This window comes from Oncorhynchus keta, chromosome 28 (assembly GCF_023373465.1).
Source record: "Oncorhynchus keta strain PuntledgeMale-10-30-2019 chromosome 28, Oket_V2, whole genome shotgun sequence".
Lineage (NCBI taxonomy): Eukaryota > Metazoa > Chordata > Actinopteri > Salmoniformes > Salmonidae > Oncorhynchus > Oncorhynchus keta.
The window spans coordinates 37,978,795-37,995,868 of NC_068448.1; the positions used below are offsets into that span (position 1 = coordinate 37,978,795).

The 17,074-nt window shown below is 42.5% G+C and overlaps 1 protein-coding gene across 3 annotated transcripts in view; it reads right to left on the bottom strand.

Moving 5' to 3' along the window:
- Nucleotides 1-1,166: 1,166 nt before the first annotated feature.
- Nucleotides 1,167-17,074, bottom strand: part of LOC118361263 (semaphorin-3F-like) — a 114,298-nt gene continuing 98,390 nt past the window's right edge. For all 3 annotated transcript variants that reach the window (XM_035741056.2, XM_035741057.2, XM_035741058.2), the window contains exons 11-18: nt 15,692-15,836; nt 15,057-15,279; nt 9,028-9,116; nt 8,850-8,891; nt 8,600-8,757; nt 4,134-4,201; nt 3,760-3,890; nt 1,167-3,642 (exon numbers count right to left, since the gene is read on the bottom strand). In XM_035741056.2, coding sequence (XP_035596949.1) covers nt 3,238-3,642; nt 3,760-3,890; nt 4,134-4,201; nt 8,600-8,757; nt 8,850-8,891; nt 9,028-9,116; nt 15,057-15,279; nt 15,692-15,836 — 1,261 coding nt within the window. In that variant the 3' untranslated portion in view covers nt 1,167-3,237. The remainder of the gene's footprint in view (nt 3,643-3,759; nt 3,891-4,133; nt 4,202-8,599; nt 8,758-8,849; nt 8,892-9,027; nt 9,117-15,056; nt 15,280-15,691; nt 15,837-17,074) is intronic.

Consider the following 17,074-nt stretch of genomic DNA (forward strand, 5'->3'; position numbering starts at 1 on the left):
AGTACCTTCAGGTGTTTGGAAATTGCTCCCAAGGATGAGGCAGACTTGTAGAGGTCTACAATTGTTTTTCTGAGGTCTTGGCTGATTTCATTTGAATTTCTCATGATGTCAAGCAAAGAGGCACCGAGTTTGAAGTTAAGCCTTGAAATACATCCACAGGAAAACCTCCAATTGACTCAAATTATGTCAATTAGCCTATCAGAAGCTTCTAAAGCAATGACATTTTCTGGAATTTTCCAAGCTGTTTAAAGGCACAGTCAAGTTAGTGTATGACCCACTGGAATTGTGATACAGTGAATTATAAGTGAAATAATCTGTCTTTAAACAATTGTTGAAAAAATTACTTGTGTCATGCACAAATTACATGTCCTAACCGACTTGCCAAATCTATACTTTGTTAACAAGAAATTTGTGGAGTGGTTGAAAAATGTGGAATAAGGGGTATGATATGAATGAATAAGGAACTGCATATCTCTGGATGTGTTTGACTCAGAGTCATGGAATTTGGAATCAGGGGTGTAAGTATAGCTAACCTGTAGAGTGGTTATGTTTGGCCACATGGTGGTGCTGTTGGGCCATTACTTGACCCCCACCATGGCTACCAGCAGCTATATTTTAATTGAATTAAATTAAAATCTTACCCCCTTTTCTCCCCAATTTCGTGGTATCCAATTGTTAGTAATTACTATCTTGTCTCATCGCTACAACTCCTGTACGGGCTCGGGAGAGACAAAGGTCAAAAGCCATGCGTCTTCCGAAACACAACCCAACCAAGCCGCACTGCTTCTTAACACAGCGCGCCTCCAACCCGGAAGCCAGCCGCACCAATGTGTTGGAGGAAACACTGTGCACCTGGCTACCTTGGTTAGCGCGCACTGCGCCCGGTCCGCCACAGGAGTCGCTGGTGCACGATGAGACAAGGATATCCCTACCGGCCATATCCTCTCTAACCCGGACGACGCTAGGCCAATTGTGCGTCGCCCCATGGACCTCCCGGTCACGGCCGGCTGCGACAGAGCCTGGGCGCGAACCCAGAGTCTCTGGTGGCACAGCTAGCGCTGCGATGCAGTGCCCTAGACCATGTCACTCTTTACTCATGTCACTCTTGTGGCATCATGAATCAGCTCACATAAACATTTTTACCTGCTCTAGAAGGAATATGGTATCGAGTGTTACTTTGTTTTGTTTGAGTGATTTTTGTTTTGGTACATATTATATTCCAGAAACGAGAGGTAGACATTTCTGGATTCAAACTCTATAGCTAAGAAAAGGCAAAGAAGCCATGTGAAGCCACAAACAATGTGAATATAGTGCAAAATATGTTCAATAGAACACATTTTCATTCAAATAAGAGTATTCTTTGGCTTCAGAGTTGAGTAATCTGTTGGAGCGTTCCTGTCCTTAACAATGTATTTATTCTAATCTTTCTACTTTTAGTTTCCAAAAAGGTCTACCTCTTTTTCCTCAAATCCTCTTTCTGTTAATACTGGTCCTGTAAATCACATGATAATTATAATATCCCCTTCCCCATCCCAGCCCTCACACCCCCACCACCAAAGTGCAGAACAAGAATATCTACAGTCTCAAAATATGTTTCATGGTATGGGTGAGAGGGAGTGCAATGGATTCATGAAAAGTCCAAAACAAGCATAGATCTCTGTGAGATCTAAAAGTCCATATGAACGCACTGTACACACGTAGTACATGACATAAGGTCGAAAGATGACCACAGCTTGTGAATCAGGCAAAAGGAGCTCTAAGCAGCATTGTTGATAAGAGCCAGGTGAGTGCTAGTGACGATAATAATCATGTCTCATCTCTAGAAGACAAGAAATACAGTGTGGCCATGTCATATAGTCCAACTGTAAAGAGCCTTCCAGTCCAGTTTCTGTTGTTGGATCAGGTTCATATCAGGTGTCAGGCTGTGTAAAAGTAATGTAGCTCACATAGAAGAGGTCATATGTATTGTCATTTTGAAGCAATGCATTAGGAAACTCCTGTACTGTCTCCATTTCTTTTCTCACTGCAATAATCAACAGCTAATGAATCTCTTTTTCTGAATGAATCGTTCCAAACCAAACTTGCTCTATTTACATGGACATTTTTTTAAATCCCTCTCTATAGTCTTGGCTGGAGAATGGTACAGTTTGGTCCAAAATATTGTCTCTGCCTAACACACTGTTGAAGTGCTGAGCAGAAAGAAGCACAAAGGTCGGAGACTTGGATAGCTTTTTAGCTGACGCTAATGGTTTTGTATCCAGTAAATGTTGTATTGGGAAAAAAAATATATATATATATATATATATATATGCATAAACCCAAAGAGTACAACAAATAAAAAGAAGTAGAGACTCATTTGGTCAATTTCTTCCTGCTAACAAATACGTTTGGTCAAATTAAGCAGGAGTTTCTGATTATCCACATTTTCTGTGATACGTCATTTTAAAACACAATCAAAACAATGTAAATTTGCTAAAATTGATCACCTCATTGTTATATCAGAATCTTAATAAATGTCAGATGAATAACTGAGCTGTAATCTTCCTGATTTGACATTGGCAGGATTCTACTGTTACAATATTTCGAATGGAAACACAATACACATAATATAATACAAAAATTGCCCATTTTTCATCAATTAGTTCAAATGAATGTTTGAAACACTGATTTTTGAAAATGTTGGATTCAGGGGAACAAATGGATTGTAAAAGTATGGTTTTACAATGATTCATATGATAGGGTCTCCCTATCGCCTAACTACCATGGTGCTTGCTAGACAACTCTTGTGTACACTAACAATCCTCTGCAGTGTCTAAAACTGCTTATACTGAGTGAGACGTACTATAACATAAGTAGCACTCCCATTGATAATACCCAGGTTTATAGGATCAGGGATTATATTCAGGTTACTAGTTACTAATTTGGACTGAATTAGGGCAGTTAATTTGCTAAATAAACTGAAGATTTTTAGGACCAAACCCTCTGTGCGTGTAACTCCAATTTGACCTCAACTCTCAATGACATCAATAGAGGATTTACAAGAAAGCACATAGCTTTGTGCACTGATCTAAAGTCAGAATTGGGCCCATGGAGACTAACCCTGAATGGGAATGGGATGAACAACACACATAACAACATCAACATCACAACATGAGTGAGTGACTGCAGTGTGGAGGGCCACTGTGACCCTCCAGGACCTGGCCCGGGCACCAGTGAAGGAGAGGGGAGAGAAGGAGTCTAGGAGGGGATAAGGCCCCCTGGGGCTGGCTCTGGCTGGCTCTTGACATGCTTCCTGTTGGTGCGTTTTGTGGTAAGGTTGGGGTTGAACTGCTGCCAGTAGGACTGACAGTACTGGTTGATGAGGCGGATCTCCGGCTGGGAGGAGAACTGCAGTGGCAGAGTTTGAGGCGGGGGCGGTGGGTGGTGGGGGTGGTGATGGGGGTTCTGGTCCTCCAGCGGGGCATCCAGGGAGGTGAGGGCCTCCACTATCTCCCGGTCCAGGATGCGGAGGGCCACGCGGACCACCGTGTGCTTGAAGTTGTTCTCAGTGGCCAGGCAGTGGTACAGCCCCCTGTCAGCGTAGCTCAGAGACTTGAGCAAGATGCCATGAGCTGTCTCCAGCACCTCTCCGTCTCGGCTCAGCTGGGGGAAGGGGAGAGAAGGGACAAGGACCATCAGCGTGAGCGAAAAGGAAAAGACAACATTATCTACAGCCATCATAAAGAAGTTAACTAAACGGTCCATTAGGCCTTGTTTTACCACTTTCCTCCTGCCGTCTGGTGTCTGGTAGAGCCATTTGACTGTCGCTTGTGGAGATCGAGGTTGGCACTCCAGGAACGTACTGCTCCCCTTCACCCCAAACTGCACCGTTTCACTGAGACGCTTCTCCACTGGAGGAGACAGAATCAGAGAAATAAAGTGAAGTATAGATTATGGCATAGTCTGAATAAAAGGCCTTTTGACTCATTAACAATGGTTAACTCCTTTGTGAGAATGTGTTGCGAGACCATTGTATGCAGAAGAAAATTATACTCCTTTTACAAAAATCTATTTGCCAGACCAGGCTTTCAGATACACACTCTATATAAGAGGTAAGGGAGATATTGTTCAGTGCTTTGGCCGGAATCACTTACCTTTTGCATTGAACCCTCTGCACTGCCGCAAGGGGTTTCCATGCTTAATATCCTGTCTTCTGCTTCGCCTGTGAACAAGTAACAATTATCACAACTTTGACTTATGCCTGAAACCCGGTAAGCAGTTTGGATGGAATTACTTCAGCTAAACTAATGTCATGACTGTCCTGTGAGGATCCAAATAGGTCAGATCAGCTTGGCAATAAATAACTTCAGCCAGACCCTCTATCACCCACAGAGGGGGGAGATGGGAGCTGGGAGCTGGTGGGAGGTTGACAGTTCACACCCTGTTATAAATCAAGGATTAGAATATTCAGTTGTCTCCCTTTCTAAATTCACACAGGCATGTGCCTTTGTTTCACAGACATTTTCAAGACGAAACTCTTAACACATTCTAACGTGAATACTGGAACAACATTTCTAACATAGAACTTGGGGAATGGTCAAAGGCGATCTAAAGAATAATAATGTCATTTTGGTTGTTATTTTGTGATGTCATTAAAAATTATATAAAAGGAAATACTGTAACATGTAAAGTATATACACAACATGTGCAAAGTTTCCATCCTCTACATTGTGTATGAAATATGAAAATGTATTAGTGTTTTTGTTAAGAGAGGGATATGATCTTAGAAACTATAAGAGGAAATTGTTCCTATAACTTTGATAAGTAAGTAGTCACCACCCCCTTGATGAGGTCAGAGAGTGTGTCAGCCTCACGAACCGCCTCTTTTGAAGAACTGTATAAAATGATGGGTTAAGTATTAACATATCAGATCAGAGAAGCATGTACAGTTGAAGTCGTAAGTTTAAATACATTTAAAAACGTAGTTTTTCACAATTTCTGACATTTAATCCTAGTAAAAATTCCCTGTCTTAGGTCAGTTAGGATCACCACTTTATTTTAAGAATGTGAAATGTCAGAATAATAGTAGAGAGAATTATTTATTTCAGCTTTTATTTCTTTCATCACAGTCCCAGTGGGTCAGAAGTTTACATACACTCAATTAGTATTTGGTAGCATTGCCTTTAAATTGTTTAACTTGGGTCAAATGTTTCAGGTAGCCTTCCACAAGCTTCCCACAATAAGTTGGATGAATGTTGGCCCATTCCTCCTGACAGTGCTGTTGTAACTGAGTCAGGTTTGTAGGACTCCTTGCTCGCACACACTTTTTCAGTTCTGCCCATACATTTTCTATAGGATTGAGGTCAGGGCTTTGTGATGGCCACTCCAATACCTTGACTTTGTTGTCCTTAAGCCATTTTACCACAACTTTGGAAGTATGCTTGGAGTCATTGTCCATTTGGAAGACCCATTTGCGACCAAGCTTTAACTTCCTGACTGATGTCTTGAGATGTTGCTTCAATATATCCACATCATTTTCCTACCTCATGACGCCATCTATTTTGTGAAGTCCCCCAGTCCCTCCTGCAGCAAAGCACCCCCACAACATGACGCTGCCACCTCGTGCTTCAAGGTTGGGATGGTGTTCTTTGGCTTGCAAGCATCCCCCTTTTTCCTCCAAACATAACGATGGTTGTTTGTTTCATCAGACCAGAGGACATGTGCAGTTGCAAACCGTAGTCTGGCTTATTTATGGCGGTTTTGGAGCAGTGGCTTCTTCCTTGCTGAGTGGCCATTCAGGTTCTGTCGATATAGGACTCTTTTTAATGTGGAAATAGATACTTTTGTACCCGTTTCCTCCAGCATCTTCACAAGGTCCTTTGCTGCTATTCTGGGATTGATTTGCACTTTTCGCACCAAAGTACCCTTCATCTCTAGGTGACCGAATGAGTCTTCTTCCTGAGCGGTATGACGACTGCATGGTCCCATGGTGTTTATACTTGCATATTATTGTTTGTACAGATGAACGTGGTACCTTCAGGCATTTGAAAATTGCTCCCAAAGATGAACCAGACTTGTGGAGGTCCACAATTTTTTTCTGAGGTCTTGGCTGATTTCTTTTGATTGTACAATGATGTCAAGCAAAGAGGCACCGAGTTTGAATGTAGGCCTTGAAATACATCCACAGGTACACCTCCAATTGACTCAAATGATGTCAATTAGCCTATGACATTTTCTGGAATTTTCCAAGCTGTTTAAAGGCACAGTCAACTTAGTGTATGCAAACTTCTGACCCACTGGAATTGTGATACAGTGAATAATAAGTGAAATAATCTGTCTGTAAACAACTGTTGGAAAAATGACTTGTCATGCACAAAGTAGATGTCCTAACCGACTTCCCAAAACAATAGTTTATTAACAAGACATTTGTGGAGTGGTTGAAAAACGAGTTTTAATGACTCCAACCTAAGTGTATGTAAACCTCCGACTTCAACTGTAGCTGCAGCTCACGTCCAAAGTGGATCGAACTCAATCTCAACACGAGGTAGAGGCGATAATGTCACCTCTCTGACAATCTCTGGTATGGCTGATAAGCTGTCCGAAGTAAAGTATCTAGAAAAGTGAACTTAAGTGGGACCATTATCCTACTCTTCTCAAATCACTGTCATTAAATAATACATATGGAATCATGTAGTAATCAAAAACAAATTAAAATATAAATATATTTCATATTTGAGATTCTTCAAAGTAGCCACTCTTTGCACACTGGCATTCTCTCAACCAGCTTCATGAGGTCAAACGTTTCCTGGAATGCATTTCAATTAATATCTTTCCTTCTTAATACGTTTGTGACATTCAGTTGTGTTGTGACAAGGTAGGGGTGGTATACAGCATATGATGACAAGAACAGCTCAAATAAGCAAAGAGAAATTTCAGTCCATCATTACTTAGAGACATGAAGATCAGACAATGCGGGAAATGTGCAGTTGCAAAAACTATCAAGCACTATGATGAAACTGGCTCTCATGAGGACCGCCACAGGAAAGGAAGACCCAGTTACCTCTACTGCTGAGGATAAGTTCGTCAGAGTTAACTGCACCTCCGATTGCAGCCCAAATAAATGCTTCACAGAGTTCAAGTAACAGACACATCTCAACATCAACTGTTCAGAGGAGACTGCATAAATCAGGCCTTCATGGTCAAAGTGTTGCAAAGAAACCACTACTAAAGGACACCAATAAGAAAAAGAGACTTGCTTGGGCCAAGAAACACGAGCAATGGAAATCTGTCCTTTGGTCTGATGAGTCCAAATTTGAGATTTTTGGTTCCAACCGCCGTGTCTTTGGGAGATGCAGAGTAGGTGAACGGATTATCTCGGCATGTGTGGTCCCCACAGTGAAGCATGGAGGAGGAGGTGTGATGGTGTGGGTGTGCTTTGCTGATGACACTGTTAGTGTTTTTTTTTAATTCAAGGCACACTTAACCAGCATGGCTACCACAGCATTCTGCAGCAATACGCCATCCCATCTGGTTTGTGCTTAGTGGAACTATCATCAGTTTTTCAACAGGACAATGACCCAAAACATACCTAACAGGCTGTGTAAGGGCTATTTCAAGAAGGAGAGTGATGGATTGCTGCAGCAGATGACCTGGTCTCCACAATCACCCAACCTCAAACCAATTGAGATGGTTTAGGACGAGTTGGACAACTGTCTCTATAGCACTTCACTAATCTGGGCTTTATGGGAGAGCGGCCAAACGGAAGCAACTCTCGAGACAAAGGCACATGACAGCATGCCTGGAGTTTGCAAAAAGGCAAGTGAAAGACAGAGCATAAGACAAAAGATTCAGTGGTCTGATGAGACAACTTTTTGGCCTGAATGCAAAGCGATGTCTGGAGAAAACCCATCACCCATCTAATACCATCCCTACCGTGAAGCATGGTGGTGGCAGCATGATGCTATGGGGGATGCATTTCAGCGGCAGGGCCTGGGAGACCGGTAAGGATAGAGGGACAATGAACAGAACCAACTAAAGGCCAATCCTTGATGAGAACCTGCTTCAGAGAGCAAACAACCTTAGACTGGGGCAAAGATTTACTATCCTACAGGACAATGACCCCAAGCATACAGCAAAAGCAACCCTGGCATGGCTTCAGATTAAGGATGTGAAAGGCCTTGAGCTGCCCAGCCAAAGACCAGACTTGAATTCCATTGAAAATCTATAGAAAGACTTGAAGATTACTGTTCACCGCCGCTCCCAATCTAATTTAACAGAGCTTGAGAAAATCTGCAAGGACGAATGGGAGAAAATCCCCAAATCCATGTGCAAAGCTGATACAGATGACTCAAAGCTGTAATCGCTGCCAAAGGTGCTTCTATAAAGTATTGACTCAGGGCTGTGAATACTTATGTACATTGAATATGTCTGTATTTCATTTTCAATAAATTAGCAAAAATGTCTAAAAACATGTCGTTTTCACTGTGTGTAGACGGGTGAGAAAAAAACATGATTTAATCCATTTTGAATTCAGGCCGTAACATAACAAAATGTGGAATAGGTCAAGGGGTATGAATACTTTCTGAAGGCACTCTATTATGTTGATGCTAAGGTGCCTCACCTCTTGGTGGAGGGGCTAAAGGTGGCGCATGTCTCCCCGTCCCAGGCACAGTAAGGGTCTCTGGCCAGGCAGCAGTCTGAACAGGCCTTCCCATAGACGCTACACCTGTGCAGGGACAACTGGGTAAGCCCCCTCTCTGACGACACATACAGCTGTTGCTGTGGGTCAGAAGGGAAGAGGAAGAACTATCAGAGGCATACAAACAACAGCAGTAATCATAGATGAACAAGTGAATATTGATGAAACGTACCCTTTTTGATGATAACTTCATAGTCTTAATAGGAGCTGGCGTCTGCAAAAAAGAACAACAAATAGGGATTAGGAGAAGATAATACAGTAGAATGAAGTTTTTGGCTTGTCCCATCTCCCTCCCCGTATTAATTCATACTAGACAGTGATTTACATGAAATAGTAATGATCGTCATTACCCTGAACATTTCCACTTCCTCTAATGTGAGTTCTTCTGTTGTGCTGGTGTCTTTAGGAAGTACTATCACCTTTTGGACTGTCCCACGATCTACAAAAGAGGGGAGAGCAGTTCATAGCGTACATAGTACCACAGATAGCCTAAATATTGGCCTAAATATTATAGAAACATATTTAGAGAAGGTATGTGTGAAATGTAAAAGGCAGTTTATTTAACGTTTAAACGTTAAATAAAATATCATAAAATGGCGTAAATTCATAATCTAGATATGGTTCTGCGTGTGACCGCTAGGGGGCAATGCAGGTCAATCTACAGCAGCCCTGGCTACATACAGGTCGTCACTAGTTATCACAGCCACAAAGTCAGCCTATTTCTATATTTCTCTTTTTAAAATGTGATTTTAACCCTAACCACACTGCTAACCCTATGCCTAACCCGAACCTTAAATTAAGACCAAACACATTTTTATTTTAAGATATAGTCTTTTTTTTTTTTACATTGTGGCAGTGGTTACTACTGGAAACCCAGTCAGACAGCATTCACTTTTACTGCCCTCCCCGACCCACTCAGCAACGATGGTATTAATGCTATTTTAGGTTCTCCGTTGTCAGTACGTACTTCATGTCCCACTTATCATCAATGTGATGGCTCGTTGCAGTGATGTATGAGAGCGTGTTCATAAATGTCCAACAATCTGTTGTTAACGCTACGTATGGTGTTCGAGAGCTCTCCATCAGGGCCATCACGGTTCTTCGACATGGCATCTTGTAGTCTGGTTCTAGATATGCCATTAGGGTATTGAAGCCGACATCCTCTACCATTGACAATGGCTGGACATAAACATCAATCATTTATCTAATCAGCGATGTGATTTGCTTACTCCATCCATTATCATACTCTTTCAGCAATGCACCTGCACTGCCGCTGTAGCTCAATTCCACCTTGCAAAGTTTGTATTTCATCACCTTCTCCTTTCACTTCTCAAATTATTGCCATACAGGACTTCGCCGCTTTCGCTTCCTCTCCATTTTTCCAATTGTTAACGAAGATGACGTGTGGAAGACTTTATTTATATCCATGGCAAATAATTTGAAAGACGCGTATCTTCTCCTACTTACAGCATTATTGCAGTACGTATTTATAATATATATATTTTTTAGCCTTTATGATGAGGACAGTACACTGATTTAAATTTTGTACAATTTATTTTACAAAATGTACGGTTAGGGATTTTTTTCTAAAGGTTAATGATCCCAAATGTGTTAGTCTTTTTCAATTTACAGTTAGTTACCTTCTCTTGTTTTTCGATCAACAAACAAAACACATTCCACATTCACAGATGTGGCAGACAAATAATAAAATAAAATATAAAACAAAACAAACCGATTTGCAGCAGCCCTATCTGTGATCATCTTAGCTGTTTCCAGCTTTAGCTGAGACAAGGAGCAAATAATGAGTTTTTACAGCACCTTACACAACATGTATATACACCAATTTCCCTAATCACCCCATTGACTCTGTCCAATTTGAAATATAGTTGAGTAGTGAAGACCAGAGTCTATCAAACCTGGGGTCATAAGTAGTGTTGCACATTTTGGGGAATATTTAGAGGTGGAAACTTTCCGTCTGAATTAACTGTGGTCCTTCTGTAGCTCAGTTGGTAGAGCATGGAGCTTGTAACGCCAGGGTAGTGGGTTCGATTCCCGGGACCACCCATACGTAGAATGTATGCACACATGACTGTAAGTCGCTTTGGATAAAAGCGTCCGCTAAATGGCATATATCATATATTATTATATTATTATTAACTGGAATATATGGGAATTAACGGAAATATATGCAAATAAAATATTAATACCATTTAAATATAGATGTTTTTTTGCATTGGATATATTTACCATATATGGAGAAATAATTGCAAATGATTAAATCCTTCCAATAAATAGAAATTTAAAAAACAATTTAGTTACGAATTCAACTTTAATTAAATTAGTTGACTCTTCACATGGGAGGATTTTACTGAACAACAAAATAATATTGAAATATTGAATGATCCCCAATGATCCATCACATCTCTCAAAAACATTTTCAACATACTTCTGTAAAATGATAGTCTAGAAACTAAAGCTTTGGTTGTCTTCCTCTCAGGCTTCCATGTTTTCTCCCTGGACCTTCCCAATGTCCACCTCTTGAACATCAGACTCTGAGGCCTCATCTTCACTGTCACTTTCCAACCTTGATGATGATGTGTGTGTGTGTGTGTGTGTGTGTGTGTGTGTGTGTGTGTGTGTGTGTGTGTGTGTGTGTGTGTGTGTGTGTGTGTGTGTGTGTGTGTGTGTGTGTGTGTGTGTGTTCCCAAACAAGGACCAGTTGCGCTTTGAGGCGGCTGATTTTGGTGGGATTTGGAGGATGATGGAGGCAACAGGGGAAAGAGCCTCAGATCCACAAAGTCCCTTCCACAAGGTGGCTGATGAGGAAGGAATGGAGTTTTGCCTCCGTATGTTCTCTCAGAAGTATAATTTGCAGTAAAAATAATGAAAAGTTAAATGTATCTGATTTGGGTCATATGTGACCTTGTCATTTGCTGTTCGGATGGCCATGATTGTACGCTCTGACTGCTCTTTTTTTAATTGGTAAGCAAGCAATCTGCTTGGCCTATTGCTATACTCATGGTATTTCTGTTTAGTGACTATACTCTCCCGAGTATAGTCCAAGTTTAGTTTGGGTTTGGCGCTGTCTGGGGATTGTTTATGTACACTGCTCAAAAAAATAGGGAACACTAAAATAACACATCCTAGATCTGAATGAATTAAATATTCTTATTAAATACTTTTTTCTTTACATAGTTGAATGTGCTGACAACAAAATCACACAAAAATGATCAATGGAAATCAAATTTATCAACCCATGGAGGTCTGGATTTGGAGTGACACTCAAAATTAAAGTGGAAAACCACACTTCAGGCTGATCAAACTTTGATGTAATGTCCTTAAAACAAGTCAAAATGAGGCTCAGTAGTGTGTGTGGCCTCCACGTGCCTGTATGACCTCCCTACAATGCCTGGGCATGCTCCTGATGAGGTGGCGGATGGTCTTCTGAGGGATCTCCTCCCAGACCTGGACTAAAGCATCCGCCAACTCCTGGACAGTCTGTGGTGCAACGTGGCGTTGGTGGATGGAGCGAGACATGACATGTCCCAGATGTGCTCAATTGGATTCAGGTCTGGGGAACGGGCGGGCCAGTCCATATCATCAATGCCTTCCTCTTGCAGAAACTGCTGACACACTCCAGCCACATGAGGTCTAGCATTGTCTTGCATTAGGAGGAACCCAGGGCCAACCGCACCAGCATATGGTCTCACAAGGGGTCTGAGGATCTCATCTCGGTACCTAATGGCAATCAGGCTACCTCTGGAGAGCACATGGAGGGCTGTGCGGCCCACCAAAGAAATGCCACCCCACACCATGACTGACCCACCGTCAAACTGGTCATGCTGGAGGATGTTGCAGGCAGCAGAACGTTCACCACGGCGTCTCCAGACTCTATCACGTCTGTCACATGTGATCAGTGTGAACCTGCTTTCATCTGTGAAGAGCACAGGGCGCCAGTGGCGAATTTGCCAATCTTGGTGTTCTCTGGCAAATGCCAAACGTCCTGCACGGTGTTGGGCTGTAAGCACAACCCCCACCTGTGGACGTCGGGCCCTCATACCACCCTCATGGAGTCTGTTTCTGACCGTTTGAGCAGACACATGCACATTTGTGGCCTGCTGGAGGTCATTTTGCAGGGCTCTGGCAGTGCTCCTCCTGCTCCTCCTTGCACAAAGGCGGAGGTAGCGGTCCTGCTGCTGGGTTGTTGCCCTCCTATGGCCTCCTCCACGTCTCCTGATGTACTGGCCTGTCTCCTGGTAGCGCCTCCATGCTCTGGACACTACGCTGACAGACACAGCAAACTTTCTTGCCACAGCTCGCATTGATGTTCCATCCTGGATGAGCTGCACTACCTGAGCCACTTGTGTGTATTGTAGACTTCGTCTCATGCAACAACTAGAGTGAAAGCACCGCCAGCATTCAAAAGTGATCAAAACATCAGCCAGGAAGCATAGGAACTGAGAAGTGGTCTGTGGTCACCACCTGCAGAACCACTCCTTTATTGGGGGTGTCTTGCTTATTGCCTATAATTTCCACCTGTTGTCTATTCCATTTGCACAACAGCATGTGAAATTTATTGTCAATCAGTGTTGCTTCCTAAGTGGACAGTTTGATTTCACAGAAGTGTGATTGACTTGGAGTTACATTGTGTTGTTTAAGTGTTCCCTTTATTTTTTTGAGCAGTGTACTTTTTTGCAGCGTTCCAGCTCCCTCTCAAGATCTAACCTGTGTGCTTCCATTGCTTTTGTCTTAGAGGAAGCATATGCAATTAGATGGCGTCTTAGTGTGGCCTTCTCTTTAGTAAGAGAGTTCAATATCTTTTACGATCTAGGGTTTGTGGTGGGCACTTGAGATGATTTGTCCAGAGTTGAGTTGAGGGTACACTTAAAATCTCCAGCCAGCACTCCAAAGGAAATACAATGCTCATTGAACAGGGTTATCATTTTCGACATGAAATCAGGAGTATCTGTGTTAGGGGCATATATATTTAAAATAGGAATTGGTTGCCCATATAGTGACCCAGATATCAGAATACATTTCCCCTCCGGATTAGATATGGTTTTGTCAATTCTGAATAAAACATGCTTATGGATAAGTATGGCTGTGCCTCTACTGTTTCATTTGAGAGATGGGAAAAACAGCTGTCCCACCCAAGCTCTGCAGAGTTTAGCATGTTCAGTAACACAGAGGATGGTCTCTCGTAATGGCGCAATGTCTGCTTTTTCCTTTTTGAGAGCACATAAACTCAGCAAAAAAAGAAACGTCCCTTTTTCAGGACCCTGTCTTTCAAAGATAATTCATAAAAATCCAAATGCTTTCACAGATATTAATTGTAAAGGGTTTAAACACTGTTTCCCATGCTTTCCCAGGCAATGAACCATACACAATTAATGAACAAGCACCTGTGGAATGGTCGTTAAGACACTAACACCTTACAGACGGTAGGCAATTAAGGTCACAGTTGTGAAAACTTAGGACACTAAAGAGGCCTTTCTACTCACTCTGAAAAACACCAAAATAAAGATGCCCGGGGTCCCTACTGATCTGTGTGAAAGTGCCTTAGGCATGCTGCAAGGAGACATGAGGACTGCAGATGTGGCCAGGGCAATAAATTGCAATGTCCGTACTGTGAGACGCCTAAGACAGCGCTACAGGGAGACAGGACGGACAGCTGATAGTCCTCGCAGTTGCAGACCACTTGACCACAGGTGCATGTTTTGTCTCACCAGGGGTGATGGTCGGATTTGCATTTATCGTTGAAGGAATAAGCGTTACACCGAGGCCTGTACTCTGGAGCGGGATCAATTTGGAGGGTGAGGGTCCATCATGGTCTGGGGCGGTGTGTTACAGCATCATCAAACTGAGCTTGTTGTCATTGCAGGCAATCTCAACGCTGTGTGTTACAGGGAAGACATCCTCCTCCCTCATGTGGTACCCTTCCTGCAGGCTCATTCTGACATGACCCTCCAGCATGACAATGCCACCGGCCATACTGCTCGTTCTGTGCGTGATTTCCTGCAAGTCTGTTACTTTTGATTTTGACACCCCCTTTGTTCAGGGACACATTATTTCATTTCTGTTAGCCACATGTCTGTGGAACTTGTTCAGTTTATGTCTCAGTTGTTGAATCTTAATATGTTCATACAAATATTTACACATGTTAAGTTTGCTGGAAATAAACGCAGTTGACAGTGAGAGGACGTTTCTTTTTTTTGTTTAATATCTTTTTCAGTTTTATTGCATGACCTAGCCCATGGCAGTTCCATGTCAGTAGATTTAAGGTACTAGTCAACATCATCGAACAGTAATCGAACTCTAGTGCAAGTCATCTCTGGGTATAGGTGGATAATAGTTACAGCTGCTAGCTAGCATGGCTCACCTGTGCCCAGGAAGAGCACCTCATACCTCCCGTCCACAGCATCCACCAGGTCCACCACGATGGAGGTGAATCGGTAGTCCACTCCAGTTCGGACCACCAGAGGGCGCTTGTGTATTGTGTAGACAGGGTGGTACATGAGGGGATGTGCCCTCACAAAGTTCACTGCCTCATCCGAAAACTCCTTGGTGGAGCGGAGGCCCGGGGTGAACGTTCCTCCTGGACACTGTAGGCGAAAAGGACAGATAGCTCTGGTTGAACTGGGTCATGTTCAGTGGCACCAAAAAGAAGAAATCCATCTGAAACAGGGAAGAACGACTGTATCTGGACTTGGCCAATCAAAAACGGCATGTTTCCTTTTCCATTGCACAATGTTTTGCTACGGTGTACATCAATGAATACGTAGCATGTACGTCAATGAATACGTAGCATGTACGTCAATGAATACGTAGCATGTAGCTCAACATGTTCTTGTGTGTTGGATCATGGGAATTATGGGATTTTGACCACACCAAGACACTGACAGTTTGACACATTGTTTCTTTTGATTACTTGTTGATCTAGATTTGACTCTATGATCAATAGCAACTTCAAAGCTACCCATAATTTGTTTGTTTATTGGTCCTGAGTGTACGTACCGTTCCAGGGCGAGGGTAGGGGATCTTTCCAGTGTAGGGGGTCCACTGGTAGTTGTGTCCATGCTTGTGTGAGAAGGGGCCATTGAAGACATTGCGAATGTCGGACATAGAGTACACACACACGGCTGAGCCCTTAAAAACAGACCTAAGGAAAGAGGTGGAAAAGTGGTGGAAGAGAGTCATCAAAATAAACTACCCCAGTGGTGTGTATTCATGTATGCCAAGGGAAGAAAGGCATCCGAGCAAGCGTAACAGCGCCCCTCTGTCTCTGTATGCGTAGCCCATCTATCTGATGCTGTCTGGTCAAAAAGAGTATGACATTGTTGCCGTCCGTAGCATTGAATGCAAAAGAAGCCAACGAGCATTTGGCCTCTCTTGACTAAAAAAATAATAGCCAATCAGCGTTGAGCTAAACTGAGTGAGATCAACTGTGAATGGTCCTGGTGCACCAGAAAAAAAGTGTCAAGGGAAGAGTGTCAAAGGACTTGTGGTTTTATTTAATTAGTTGTACTAGCCAATGATTATAACAGCAATTCTGATACAACCATAAATTCATAAATTGTGCCCCTGGCCTGAGAGGATGGGAGTTCAATATGAAGCTAAATGTTGGCTAATTTTAACTAGCTGGCTCATCATTGCCCATGAAAGGAAGTTAGGCTAGAGAGCATGCATTTTAGCCAGGTAGCCTAGGACAACAAAAACTAAAAGTGTGTATTGTATGACAGAGTCATAGACCATTTCAGCAACATGGAAAAGAGGAGGATGGCAATTGGTGTTTCTCTACAAGTAGGGTGAGCCAAGTTTTTCCTACTTTCACACACGCACACACACACAAACACAGAAATCAGTTCCATGGACAGCCACATCATATTTAGCTTACGTTAATTGGACTGATTCAGAGGGGTTGGGTTAAATGCGGAAGTCACATTTCAGTTGAATGCATTCAGTTATACAACTGACTAGGTATCCCCCTTTCCCTTTTCCTAAACTGTTTTTGGTATATTTTAGTTGTAACTATATTAGACTAAGCATAGGTGATTTGATGACGATGAAATAATGAAATTGATGTGGTGCTGGAATAGTGGAGGCAGCTCCGGTTTTCTTTGAGACTTGCGGTAATTCTCCATGGTTCTAAATCAATAGTTGTTCAGTAGTCTGAAAATGTCGGAAACATTAACTTGCTTGAACTGTTTGTTACATGCAATATGCTTTGTGGACTTCACAGGACAGATGTTGCGCTCCGTTTTTGTGATAAAACAAAGGTGTGGTTAAATTGATTAAGGAATATAAACCAACAGGTTGTAGGGCAAACAACACAATTATCACAACACATGCAATATGGCTTTTCTCCCCTGGCTTGGCTTCCCCAGTGATTTTACCCAT